Genomic DNA, 14,234 nt, shown 5'->3' on the forward strand with positions numbered 1-14,234 from the left:
ATCACAGAGGTCTTTTCCAATCTTAATGATTCTGTGACTCTGTAACAGTACTGATAAATGAAGACTCTATCTAGTACCTGGAAATAAATCTGTTTATGGCACAGCAATGATCTAAATGCACTATTTGGAAATAAAACCAGGTAGTTCACTTCAGATCAGTGCTGTTTTCCTGATGATAAGTCTGTTCTGCTTTTGCTTCAGAAGAAACAGGAAAATCAAAACATGAATATTTTTAAACGATACTTTATCCTCGTTTGGAACTGAGATTTGTGATTTATTTTTTCTTTCCTATTTTTCTGAGGAGTTTATTCACCTGTTCTTTTGATTTCTGTGTCTGTTTTATTCATAGAATCGTAGAATCTTGAGTTGGAAGGGACCTTTAAAGGTCATTTAGACCAACTCCCCTACAGTTAACAGGGACATACACAGCTAGATCATGTTGCTCAGGGCTTGATCCAGCCTCTCCTTGAAAGTCTCCAGGGATGGAGCACCAACCACGTCTCTGGGCAACCTGTTCCAGTGCCTCACCACCCTCACTGTATTCAGCAGAACATTAAGTATTATAATGCATTACTTCAGGCAGATTTGGCACTAGGATTTGGATCTAGGGAGTCTCTGTTCCCTGGAATGAGTAGGCTGTTTTGACAATGAAAACCTGTAAAACAAATGTATGTAAATAATCCTTCCTAAAACAACAGAATGCGTACTGTCACATCCAGTAACAATATGAATCCATCTCATCACTTAAATTAAATGCTAGGGGACTTAACACTGGTCTCAGCAGTGTTATTTGACTTACCTTTCAAACACGACACTGAACCTTTGGATTTGCATTTTCTACTTGCTTGACTTAGAGAAGTTTCATTTAGATGAGGCTTCTTGGCTCTCACGAGCTTTACCAGGCAGATCAGGTAGAAAAGCACTTCCCACGTTTCAGAAGCTAGGACCAGGAACTTGGACCATGTATTTAACTGGTTGAAATCTTGAGCTGAAAAAAGATGAATACTGTTCTAGACCATGTTTCTCATGTCTATGAATAAGAATGATACATAAGATGATGTTAAACCCCAGGAAAAAATACATTCTAATTTATTCAGTTTCTTATAGTTGTACCAGTTGATGCTTATTGAAGAAAAATCTTTTCTGCATTTTTTGACATCTTTTATTCATTTCCTGCTTCGTACTTGAATGGTAAACTTGAATATGGTTAAGTGCTGGTTTGTAACAACTTTACCATTACAATTAAAAAGATTTGTGCTTCAGAATCAGTTGTAACTGATTTAAGTTTTAAAGCTCTAATAGTCAGAATGGCTTTATGCTATAAAAGCGACCGATGAGCTCTGTGTCCTTTGCTTTATGTGGTGAACCACATAATCAGACCATTTTTACAAGAACAATTTAGTGAGATTTACAATAAAGATTTTAAATCTATCTTTGAAATCAACATTGCTTCCTCTTTTTCTGACCCAATCATAACAGGATTGTTTCTTGTAGGCAGATATCTGGTCATTAGGCATAACAGCCATAGAACTTGCAAAAGGAGAGCCACCTCATTCAGAACTACATCCAATGAAAGTTTTGTTCCTCATCCCTAAGAACAATCCACCAACGTTGGAAGGAAACTTCAGTAAATCCCTCAAAGAGTTTGTTGAAGCCTGCTTGAACAAGGACCCAAGCTTTGTGAGTTTCAACCATATTTCAGTGTGTTGTTGGGAACTTGACTGGTGTACACGAATTCTCTATGGGAAAACTTGTTTACAGGAGTTTAAAGGAGGCAGTTGTATCGGTGATTTATAGGGAAAGATGTAACTAGAAGTTTCAATGTGCTCTCTTAGGATTCGATTACTTTTTCCTTTATCAATGACAATAGTATTTATTTACAATTCTGTTTTTTGAAAATAAGCAAACCGTAAGCTTACCTCATTATCTTTCCTAGGATGAACAGTATTGATTATAACCAGTGTGTAGGTAATTTTTTTGTTTTCTTTCAATTTGACAAATTATGTCTAGAAGTCTCTGATGTTATTGGATCATTGGAATCCATTATACAAGCACGATACTTCCACATGTTTAAATTATTTTTTCCTTTGCTTTTTTTGGGTCAATTTCATTTTAAAATATCCTTTACCTCTATTTGTTCTAGACATTTGTCTGAGTTCTGGTGGTTGAATGTTTTTCAGATATTTCTTTAAAAATGGGTAACTATATGTTGCTTTTGGAGACTTTTCAAGATCCAGGTGCTTCCTTTCTAGGCTCAGTCACTTTTTTTTAACCCCTTAAGTTCTTTTTTACTTGAAGAGATTTTTGCTGTGTCTAACCTTAATGCAGAAACTACTTTAAAAGGGAGATATTTTCTTGTGAACTTTTTTTTTCTGTGTGTGAGCTTTAAGAGGTAGGTTTGTAAAGCACTGTACAAACTAGTCAGAAAGCTTTCAGATGAAGGCAATAATTCTTATAACCCCAGGGATGTTAGAAAATTCTGCCGTGAGTGAAGGCCCAGGCTCCCCTTCATTTAAGTATCAAAGGAAGATAAGTTAATATATTATTTTGGCACTTATGAAAAGTTTTATCATTTAGTGTCTACATAAGAATAGGCAAAGTTCCACTTCTCTAGAATATCAGGTAGAAGTCTCATTTGTAGATACTATATGTTTTTCTAACTACTCATTTGCATCAAGGCTGGTCTGGTTTTCTTAATCTTCTTATAGTGAGTCATTTTAACACTTTCAAATACAGTATCTTTTTTTTTTTAAGAGGCCTACTGCAAAGGAACTCTTAAAACACAAATTTATTTTACGAAATGCAAAGAAAACGTCCTACCTGACTGAGCTTATTGATAGGCACAAGAGGTGGAAGTCTGAACAAAGTCATGATGACTCCAGCTCAGATGACTCAGATACGTAAGTCCAATGAATTTGTAAAATATTCTTTATAAATAAAAGAGGCAATTTTTATTTTAGCACAGTATTTTTAGCATGTATGTTCCCGTGTTCTGTTGTTTCATTACAGCTTTTCAGGTTAGCAGCCATGGTAAGCTAATGAAATCTTAATTTCAGTGTTGCAAGGGATTTTATCCAAATAATCACTGAAAACTATTCTTTTGGCTTGTTCTGTACAACATTCTCTTCTGTGTAGAGTCTAGGATCCTTCCTAGACATAAGGCCAACTGTGCTCCTGTCATTTGAGCAAAAGCTGGATCTCACCCTGCACAACCAGCTAGCAGTGTACATACACACTGTGCTATGTGTGCATATGGCCATCTAAGGAGGGGAGTTGTCTCCGTGGTGGCAGGTTGGCCTTCATTTTGGCATCTGCAGTAAGCAAGCGGAAGCATATCCTTGTATATAGGAATAGTTAGTGGAATAAGTGCTCAGTGGTCAGTTAGTGGAATAATGCTTCCATAGCAATGGGGTTTTTAGAGCACAAGGCCGAGTGTTTTTATGAGATATATATTTGTGTCCATCCTTCTAGGAAGGTTAGGTCACTACAACATGATTGTCATTACATTTCAGATTTTTAGAGTGCTGTAAATATATGTTTTTCCTCATTCTAATTTTTATTTCTATCTGTGAAATTAGATGGAACTGCTTAATAGATTCAAGAATTAGTTTCCTTAGGAAATCAAGTTAAAAATAGTTATGACTGAGTTAAGAAGTTAACTTTGTTATTCTGAAATACTTAGGCATTATCAGATTGCAGACCTTCTAAAATGAAATGAAGGGATTGCTGCTATTTATTGATGAACTGGTTAAATTCCTAATTATAATTTAAAAAGCTAACTATTCTCTGCAGTTCCAGTCTCTCTGCTGATGGCAAACATCAGGTTAACTGAGATATCTCGGCCAACATGTCAGCTATAGGTTTGTCCTATATTATTAATGCCTTGATTCCTTCTAGTGATTACAGTTCCTGATATGGGAGGTGAATTACTGGTGCTAAAACTGATCTGAGATCAGATGCTAACTGAAACAGCAGGTCATCGTTCACTTCTCCTGTGGAATATGAGACCAGCTTTGATGGCTTGGCATAGGAACTAAAATGGTTCTTGAGTGCTTATGTGATGATTGAATTCAGTGTCTAAGCTTGCTATCCTTTTTGCTTACACAGCTGCCCTTACAATAGAGGTGATAAAAAGATGCATTGATTTGGCATGCTGATCCAATGGAATGCTGACTTTCCAAATTGATCAAATCTCTAGAGCTAGTGCATACACAGAAAGTAGATCTGCCTTGTTCATTGACAGCCAGAAGTTCTATGTGACTTCAAGCAGAAATGTTGAAAAACTTTATTATGATAATTACATTGTTTTTGGCTTGGTATGGTACTTGGAATACTTTCTGTACAGTGGCCACAAGATGCTCTTTTAATTGGTGGTGAATTTCTTTTAGATCACTCTTAATTCATAGATCGTAAAGAAACAAACTTAGAGAAGAATATCTATTATAGGGAGAAATGAAATGTAATTCTGTGGCAGATTAGCATGAGCATAAGTATTTTTGTGCTTTCAACTTAGTCAGGAGTTAGAGAATGTAGTTTTGTTTAATATGCCATCCACAAAAAATGGGGCAAAGGATTTATTCCAGGCGATGTAGTTTGCTAAATCCATGCTGTATCCCTACATGGTTAGCCATTTTTTTTTTTTAAATCAGGAAGAAATTTGCCTTCATAATGGGAATGAACCGTCTTTCGCAAAGGTATTCTTAGCTAGGGTCTTAATTATTTTAGTAGGCAAAAAAGTGGATTATTTTTCTCTAATAATTTGAGATAATACACTGAAGTCAGTTTTTGGATAGAAATAATAAATTTCATGTTACTTGTTTACGTAACTTGGAAAGTTATTTTCAATCTTTAATGCTTCTCTTTCTTTTTGAAGTTAATTTAACTTTTATTGAAGTATCTGAGTTTCATTTTCTAAACAAAAGCCTTTAATTTCCTAGAAATTAATTATATTATTTATCACACTTGTCTTGATGCTCACTGTGTCCAGCATGTATGTTGAATGAACACAGGCTATGAGGTGTAGGTAATAAAACGTATTTTTCCTTTCCTCAAAGCGAACCAGATGGCCAGGCTTCAGGTGGGAGCGACTCAGGAGAGTGGATCTTCACAATAAGAGAAAAAGATCCCAAGAATCTAGAGAATGGAGCAGCACAGCCTTTGGAGTTGCAAAGAAATAAGGTGCTTGAAGTGTTGATTGTATTATACAAAGAGATAACTCTTGCTTTAGTAATTTAGTGACATGATTCAGTATTTTTCACAGGTCTTTTTATTATATACCTTTGAAAGCATTTGAATTTTAAAACTTTCAGAACTTCTGTTGAAAATATGTGTTCCACAGTTGCTTTGCCAAAACATTTTGAGTAAATCTTAAAGTTTGGGTATTCTGTGAACGTGTCCTTTTTCTGTAGTTTGTGACACATACAAATGCTATTGCCAAAACACTGGGGGAGAACCAGACAGCATTCTATTTCCCAAATTTTCTTTCTGCTAGGTGAGCTTAAACCTGTGCTGTGTGGGAGCCGCTCAGTGAATATGGAAGCGCGTAGGATTTGGTGAATTTGGCTTGATAGGGTTGGTAGGAAGAGCAAGTGTAGAGTCCTAACACCTGGGGAAGAATAACTGCACGCATCAGTACAGGTGAGGGGCTGACCTGCTGGACAGGAGCTCTGCAGAGAAGAACCTAGGTGTCCTGGTGGGCAACAGGTTGGCCATGGGCCAGCAGTGTGCCCTGGTGGCCAAGAAGGCCAGTGGTATCCTGGGGTGCATTACAAAGAGTGTGGCCAGCAGGTCGAGGGAGGTGATCCTAAAGCACTGTGTCCAGTTCTGGCTGCCCAGTTCAAAAAAGATGGGGAACTACTGGAGAGAGTCCAGCAGAGGGCAACAAAGATGATGAGGGGCCTGGAGCATCTCCCTTATGAGGAAAGGCTGAGAGACCTGGGACTGTTCAAGCCTGGAGAAGAGAAGTCTGAGAGGGGATCTTATCAACACCTGTAAATATCTACTGGGCGGTTGGCAAGAGGATGGTGGTGCTCAGCAATGGATACAAACTGGAACGCACAAAGTTCCATCTGAACATGAGGAAGAACTTCTTTACTGTGAGGGTGACAGAGCACTGGAGCGGGCTGCCCAGAGAGGCTTTAGAGTCTCCTTCTCTGAAAATATTCAAAACCCACCTGGATGCTTTCCTGTGTAACCTACTCTAGCTTTAGCAGGAAGGTTGGACTAGATGATCTCCAGGGGTCCCTTCTAACCCCTATGGTTGTGTGATTCTGTGATATATATATATTTTTTTCCCTGTAAATTTGCATGTATTTGAGGTGCCACACCCTAAAGCTTTTGTTCAACCTCCAGTCTCCACAGTGCTTTGGAACAGTCTGTCGTAAGATGTTCTACATATTTGTCTATGCATAGAAACATTTTTTCATAAACTGTAGCATGTTTGAGCTATTTATTTTTGTTTAATTAGAAACAGAAAGCAATGAAGATGCTTCTTTTTGGAAATTACATTCTTAAGAATCTTGGTTTTTTTTTTCTTCTAAGGAAAAGGACATCCCCAAAAGGCCTCTATCCCAATGCCTGTCTACAGTTATATCCCCTTTATTTGCAGAGGTAAGATATTGCTTTGGATCTTATTCGACTCTGGGATTTATGTCTCTGAAAAACAGAAAAACATGAGGAAAGATAACAGAGGTTTCTACAACCTGTTTGGAACTTGATTTGTTACTCTTTCAGCTGCAGCTAAATTGATTTTATATCATCAATGCTTCCTCTATCATTTTATGTGTCATTCTACCTGTTACAAATTTTAAATTCTTCTCTGTTGCAGTACATGGCTGTGGACCAGAGCAACAAGAACTTAACATGTGAACTTCAGGGTTGAGAACAGTATTTGGTTCTCATTCTGAATTTTGCCTTGTTTTATGTTTTGTTTTTCTGAATACTTAAATAACAATCGTATGAAGGGGAAGATGGCTATCTATGAAGGTGTTATTTAAAAATGTTTATGGAACTTCATTAAAAAAAAAAATATGAAAAAACCCTTCTTTCTCACACTATCTTTTCTATGAAAGATTTTTATTTAAATCGTTTTCAATCATTGTAACTGTTACAGAAACAAAGTTAGAGAAACTCTTTTCCTAGAGAAAATGTCTTAATTTTGTTCTAATGAATGAAGTGGTGTTTCAGAGGATTATTACAGAGTTTTGCATGCTGCTCAGGAAGGATATTGAGTGCACAAAAACAATTAAATTTATCTAAAGGGGACAACCTCTGTATTGGTTATTCCAAGTCCAGTATTAAATTAGCCTGTCGTTCTCCTATGGAAACTGGAAGAATGCTTTGGACAGGGATCTTTGCTATTTCCATTGCAGTGCTTTATGTATTATTCCCTTTCTTGCCTCTGTTTCAGACATTTCTTTCAACTTCCTTCCTTCCTATCTCTCAAACATTTTCCAGGTTGCTCTGCCTCTCCTTTAGGTCATCCTTCTCCCTTTCCCATACCAAAAATGAAGTGGGTCCTGCATCCACTGTTATCTGCTGTCCACCCTCCATTTTTATACCTTCTTTATTTTTCATTTTCTCTTCACTACGCCCATTGGTATATGTCTCCTAGAAATCCCTGGGTTCTTATTATTTGCCTTTCTTGCTTGTCACTCGTTTTCAAGGCCATTCTTTTCATTGCTGCTTGCTGTCCCCTGTCAGTGCATGATTCCCCTAGCACTGCTGCAGCAACAGAAGCACTGCAGTCCTTAAGATTGCCCGTTACTTCCATTTCTACAGTGTGTAGAAGCTACAGAAAAACTCTTGCTCAGACACTTCTTTGTTTTATGTTTTCATGCTACGGGAGAAGGAAGAGTCTCAGAGTGGTGTCTGCTCTTCATACTTCAGAATCTTCCTCCATGCAGCTCCTGCTGGATAGCTTGTGGCTTTCTCAGACTGTTAGAGAATTTTTGAGAATTTCATTGCAGGGTTTTCTTTTTCTTATGGGTATGGCTTACAGTATCAGTGTATAATCTGTAGGTGTATTAGTGTGTATATTACAGTGAATGTATAAGCAACACATCTTGAAACCAAACAGCTGCAGCTAAATAGTGCATCTTTCTTGGGACGGTGTCACGACACCTGAATGAAAAGGATGTGTGAATGGCTGAAGTTTTGTGAAGACAAATGACATCCCAGTAACTGCTACACAGCCCAACTTCAGGAAGGAAAAGGCCTTCAGGATGTGAGAATGAATTACAAAAGTCAAATCCTAACATTCTGAACAGCTGACAGTCATTTTATAGCAAGCTTTTGCATTATACTGTTTATGGAAATATTGTGAATATTTTCTTAATGTATCTCTTCCATTTTTTATTTCAGTTGAAAGAGAAAAGTGAAGTGTGTGGCGGTAACACAGATTCCATAGAAGAACTGAAGAAGGCTATTTATTTAGCTGAAGAGGCTTGTCCAGGCATCGCAGATAACATGGTGTCACACCTTGTGCAGAGGCTTCAGAGGTAATGGAACAATTCACTAAGGATTACAGAAAATTAAAGATCTTACTCTACAAACACTGCTAAATTGAAAGAATGAAATTCTTTCTATAATAAAGGAAAAAAACACTTCTCTGCTTTCCATTGTGTGAAAAACCCCAAGCACCTAACCGTGTCAGCAGTTCTAATTTCTAGTTCAAATTGATAGTCCGTATGGACATTCAGACTGTTGGTGTGTATATTGTGTATCTCATTAGACTGGAAAGCATTTTCTGTTTGCAGTTCTTGCAGGGGACTCTGATGCTTTCCTTAGTGCAGAGGATGTCACGTTCAACTCTTAATTTCTTTCACCAACTTTGATAAAAGGGAGTGTTTGATCAGTTTGTGTTTCTTGTAGTCTCATAGCAAGCAGTGCCTTATTCATTCCTTAAAGATGTTCTTGTATGGCCTTTTGGCAGTACTTCCAAAACCATCTTTCCATATTACTTTAAAAGGCCAGATTTCATAAGACATTTTCTTACTATCTATGTTGGGAATGTATTCTTAATAAATGCTCGATTTGCTGTTCTTTTCAATACTACACAAAAAAAGATCAGTGGAATAAATTTCGTCCTGGAGCTTGCAGCTGTTGTGAATCTACATTATCCAGGCTGGATTGCTGGGATGAAAAAAACCTCAAGCAGTAATTCCTCATGGATTGCAACCTTAAAAAGGATCACACTGAGCACAGGTCTCCCTTACGCTGTCTCTAACCACAGTATGATAAAGTTTAAGAGCTCACACCTGTGAACTTAAAGTAGAGGACTGGAATGCCAGCACTTACTTTCTCATTCAGTAAAAACTGATGCCAAAAAATCTGCAAGCAATCATATTACTTGCTCTCTGAGCTGTCAAGTGTGAAGCCCAGTCAGAATCTTGAGTGCTGAAAGGTTGTTCCTTAATGCCAGATGTCCTGGTTCTCCTTTCGGGTGATCCTGGCAGTCTTGAGTTTCTAGAGCGTTTGCCTGTTTCTGTTTCCATGCCAGACCTGACCCCAGTCTTTCATCAGCTCAGTATTTCAGTGTCAAGTTTCTGTCAGCCTGGTATAGGGCCTTCCTGGAACTGGGAACTTCAAAGACTTTCCATCCTGCCATTGAAGCTGAAAATGGAGATGCATTCACTTCTGCACTTCTGCGGTGCTGGAGATGATCCTACAGTCATTACTTTTGTCACAGCAGATACTTCCTTGGCGTTTTATTTCCCTTATGTCATGTTTCTGATTCTGTGGACTACTGCTCTTTTTCTCAGCCATAATATCTTATTGTCACAGTGGAGGCAGATGCTTCCTCTTCTTAGAAAGAGAGAAACATTCATAGACAATGTCTGTTATTGGGTCGTGCGTAGGTGAAATTTCTCTTATGCTAGAGAATACGCCAGTATATCAGCATGCTAGTGCTCCTTCCATAAAGTAATGAGTGGCAGGATCCTCATTAACAATGAATTTGAACCATTCCACAGCATGGTGGGTATTTTAGGAGCTAGTCAACTTCTGAAAATATAGTTTGTCTTCCGGGCTGGATGTCTGGGCCCAGAGAGTGGTGGTGAATGGAGTTAAATCCAGCGGGCGACCGGTCACGAGTGGTGTTCCCCAGGGGTCGGTGCTGGGGCCTGTCCTCTTCAATATCTTTATTGATGACCTGGATGAGGGCATTGAGAGCACCCTCAGTAAGTTTGCAGACGACACCAAGCTGGCAGGAAGTGTCGATCTGCCTGGGGGTAGCGAGGCCCTACAGAGAGATCTGGACAGGCTGGATCTCTGGGCTGAAGCCAACGGGATGAGGTTCAACAAGACCAAGTGCCGGGTCCTGCACTTTGGCCGCAACAACCCCAGGCAACGCTACAGGCTTGGAGGCAGTGGCTGGAAGACAGTGTGGAGGAAGCGGACCTGGGGGTGTTGGTCAGTGCTCAGCAGAGCATGAGCCAGCAGTGTGCCCAGGTGGCCAAGGAGGCCAATGGCATTCTGGCTTGTATCAGAAACAGTGTTGCCAGTAGGAGTAGGGAAGTCTTTGTCCCTCTGTACTCAGCTCTGGTGAGGCCCCACCTCGAGTACTGTGTTCAGTTTTGGGCCCCTCACTGCAAGAAAGACATTGAGGCCCTGGAGCGTGTTCAGAGGAGGGCGACGAAGCTGGTGAGGGGCCTGAAGCACAGGTCTTATGAGGAGTGGCTGAGGGAGCTGGGATTGTTCAGTATGGAGAAGAGGCGGCTCAGGGGAGACCTTATCGCTCTCTATAACTACCTGAAGGAAGCTTGTAGTGAGCTGGGGGTCAGCCTCTTCTCTCTTGTAACTAGTGACAGGACGAGGGGGAATGGCCTCAAGTTGCACCAGGGGGGGTTCAGGCTGGACATTAGAAAGTACTACTTCTCCAAAAGAGTGGTCAGGTGCTGGAATGGTCTGCCCAGGGAGGTGGTTGAGTCACCGTCCCTGGAGGTGTTCAAGAAACATTTAGATATAGCGTTGAGAGACATGGTTTAGTGGGGTTATTGGTGGTAGGTGGATGGTTGGACTGGATGATCTTGTAGGTCTATTCCAACCTAATTCTATGATTCTGTGATTCTATACTTCTCAGTAATGTACTTGAATATGAGTTGTTGCTGCTACTAGAAAAGCAGCAGTGTTCTGGTGAAGTGTTTTTTATATGTTGTTGAGATCTACAGCTTTTCTCTTTCAAGTGTTTCTGTACTGGTGGATGTCATTCTGGAAGGAAAAAGCCCAGAACTTTAACAGAATAATAACTTTTAGTTGCTGCTTGTTACATGAAGTGTTCCGAAATTCATCATCGTAACCATTTCTTATGCTCTTCAGATATTCACTTGCTGGAGGAAGTACTTCATCCTACTAAAGCACTCTTTTTCTGAGACAACGGAGATCCCACGGTGTCTGCACTGAAGAAGCGAATCCTCATGTTGTTCTGCCCCTTAGTCACCGAAATAACCTCCGGTGAAAGGACATTCTTCAGCGTGCAAGAGTGACAATGAAGTCTCTCAGATGGAGGCAGTCTTTTTCAGCTCCTTAAAGCTATAGTTTTTTTTTTTTAATGATAATGCACATATTCCAGGGAGGTGTCTTTTTTTGTAAAATCTGAAATGTATATTTAGGTTTGTGATAGAGAAATTGAAGATATTGAGAAACCTCAGGTATCTTGCTTTAAGAATTCCACTGGGAGATGGAATATGTTTGTTGGAATTGTGTACAGATATGTATATAATGTCTTTTTTTAACTGAAAGCCTTTCGACGTGCATAAGGAATCACTGTGTACAAAATGGTAAAGTGCTTCTGTAGATAATGTTAGTGGGTAAATATTTGACAGGCCATAACTTGAGTATTGCCTTGCCTTTATTACATGTAAATCTTGAACCACGTGATAAGTGAATCTTGGATTGATTTTTTTTTTTTTTTGTATGTGAAGGATTTGCCATTGGAAGATAGTTAATCCTGTACAATGGACCCTTCTATTTGTACCTCAGCAAAGACACAATTTTGCTCTCTTTCTCCGGTATTTCTTCCTTTTTATCTATATTCAGAGTGTGATTTTTCCGATTATGGTACTACTTCTGATTGTTTTAAATTTAATACACCTTCTCTCTCAAAGCTTTAAATTTAAATTATTGTTTTTTCTGTAGGATGAGCTCTTTCATTACTTCAGTTTTAAATTGTGCCAGTGCAAATTATGAACCTTATGTATCTTCAGTTTTATTAGTAGATATTTGTGAAGCTTGTCGTGAAATTCAGATACAATCTTTTTTCCACCTACACGTTTGAATGCTCACACAAATAAATTTTTATTACTTGCATTTATCCTGACATATTAAGGTGTTGGCACGAAGACAGAGAGGCAAATGTTTCTCCTTTACGCCTGTTTTTATCATTTACAATCAGCGTCTCGCAGCGTCAAAGAAAAATTACCCATCTATTCAGTGTTGGGTCTTGCTGCCTAAAGCTGTGAATCCCTTTACTGATAGAAGTTGGGCAGAGAGGTGGCAAAACTGAGCCAGGAGGGCAGACTGCTGTGTTCTATGACGTCCCAGAAAGAAAGAAAATTTGGAACTCTAAAATTTCCAGTGTTATCCTCTAGGATAGCTGCCGTAAGCTAAGATTTCCTTGGAAATAGTACCATCAGTTACACAGTTGATTGGGTGGCTTTTAAATTTTTTTTTAACCTACCGATATAACATTGAGTTTTGCCTTGGTTTGATACACCAAGGCTGTTCAGGTGCTTGTGATTCTGTTTGCCTAGTTTTGATGAGGGGAAAAAAAGAGATGATTTCAGGTTTTGGGCGGTTAGATATCTTATCTGTTTAAATGTGTTTTATTATTATCATTATTATTTTTTAAAATAAAGATGCAAGTTTTGAAACAAAGTATTAAGATAAGTATGGATATACCAACCTGGCTTCATACAAAAAGGACCTGGTCTCTCTAACCGCTCTGAGAGATGGTGAGGGACGTCTCAGCACCAAGCTAGCCCTTAGTGTATGCATATTAGTAGCCTTAATTATTAATGTAATGATTTAACGGTGTTAGAAGATGCTGCTAGGCTAACGGAGCTAGGCGACTTCTGAGCAAGTCGAAACAACTGTTAAAAGAAATGGGTGCATGTGCTCTCATTCTTGTAGCCATGTTTAGACACAGTGTACTTGCCAACGTAACCATGGCCTGGTTTTCCTTTATGGCCAAGATAAATTGAACAACGCATACATTTGAGCAATGGTTTATAACTCTTCTTTGATCAAGATCATTAAATGTGTTGTTTTGTGTGCCCCTGAATGTGAAGGGTACACTTATGCTTGAGGAGATGAGTTCAGCTCTGTGAAATGTGCAATGGGACACGCACCTTTTCACATCTCAATGTTAGAAGTTCAGCCATTCCGCAGATACACGCCGTTATAGCATATGGAAATAAACAGTTGTTTTGACATCATTGAAAATACAAATAGAAAAATGGAAGCTTGTTAAGCACTTGAGATTGAAGTTAGCTTACTTGGAAATGCATGGAACTCAAGGATTCAGGAGGGATGTTATATTAATTCATGGTGGAAGTTCAAGAACTTCTCCATTGGAAAATTGTACGAAGCTCTACGGTACACTATTATTTTTGTTTGAAGAAGTACTAAATGCATATATTTTGAAGCTGCATTTTTCTTGCATTCCAGGATTGTATGTCGAGGAAGGACTTCTTCACTTGTATAGATTGTGGTGGAGTTTGCTGTGGTGTCCCACCTGGTTGAGGAGCCTAAGGAAAGGGAGGCATGCAGCAAGGCCTGCTGCCCAAAGGGGGCAGGATGCTTAGGTACAGACAAGACCTTGTTTATGGTAGAGATGTGTATTTTTTTATGTAATATATAGATTATTTAAATATAACATATCTTGAACTGGGATTCACTGAGAAAAGTACGCTGTATCTTGAATGTAAAATTACAATCATTTGCTATTAGGAAGTATTTAAAAATAGGGTCTGTATTGGTAACTGAAGAGCTTTGTTTGAAAGAAGAGTGGCCTCGGTTTCTGGAGGAAAAAATAGGTGTGCTGATATTCCTGAGATTGTCTCATGCTACAAACATGTCTGCGTCACAACGCTGCACTGATGATTTCTCTGTGCGGGTAATACGTCTTCGCTCAGTCTCAAATATCCTCGGCACCACGTTGTTATCCCTATTTATGCAAACAGTTACATGGGTGGAACTGCTGACTTGATTTGTCAGGGACTTCAGGATTAGGCAGT

At 39.0% G+C, this 14,234-nt stretch overlaps 1 protein-coding gene across 1 annotated transcript in view; it reads left to right on the forward strand.

Annotated features, from left to right (window-relative positions):
- Positions 1 to 12,310, forward strand: part of STK24 (serine/threonine kinase 24) — a 52,061-nt gene extending 39,751 nt beyond the window's left edge. Inside the window, exons 6-11 of the mRNA XM_021416300.1 lie at positions 1,495 to 1,680; positions 2,755 to 2,900; positions 5,055 to 5,178; positions 6,541 to 6,609; positions 8,362 to 8,498; positions 11,317 to 12,310. Of these exons, the coding sequence (XP_021271975.1) occupies positions 1,495 to 1,680; positions 2,755 to 2,900; positions 5,055 to 5,178; positions 6,541 to 6,609; positions 8,362 to 8,498; positions 11,317 to 11,353 (699 nt within the window). The 3' untranslated portion in view covers positions 11,354 to 12,310. The remainder of the gene's footprint in view (positions 1 to 1,494; positions 1,681 to 2,754; positions 2,901 to 5,054; positions 5,179 to 6,540; positions 6,610 to 8,361; positions 8,499 to 11,316) is intronic.

Source organism: Numida meleagris, chromosome 1 (assembly GCF_002078875.1).
Source record: "Numida meleagris isolate 19003 breed g44 Domestic line chromosome 1, NumMel1.0, whole genome shotgun sequence".
Lineage (NCBI taxonomy): Eukaryota > Metazoa > Chordata > Aves > Galliformes > Numididae > Numida > Numida meleagris.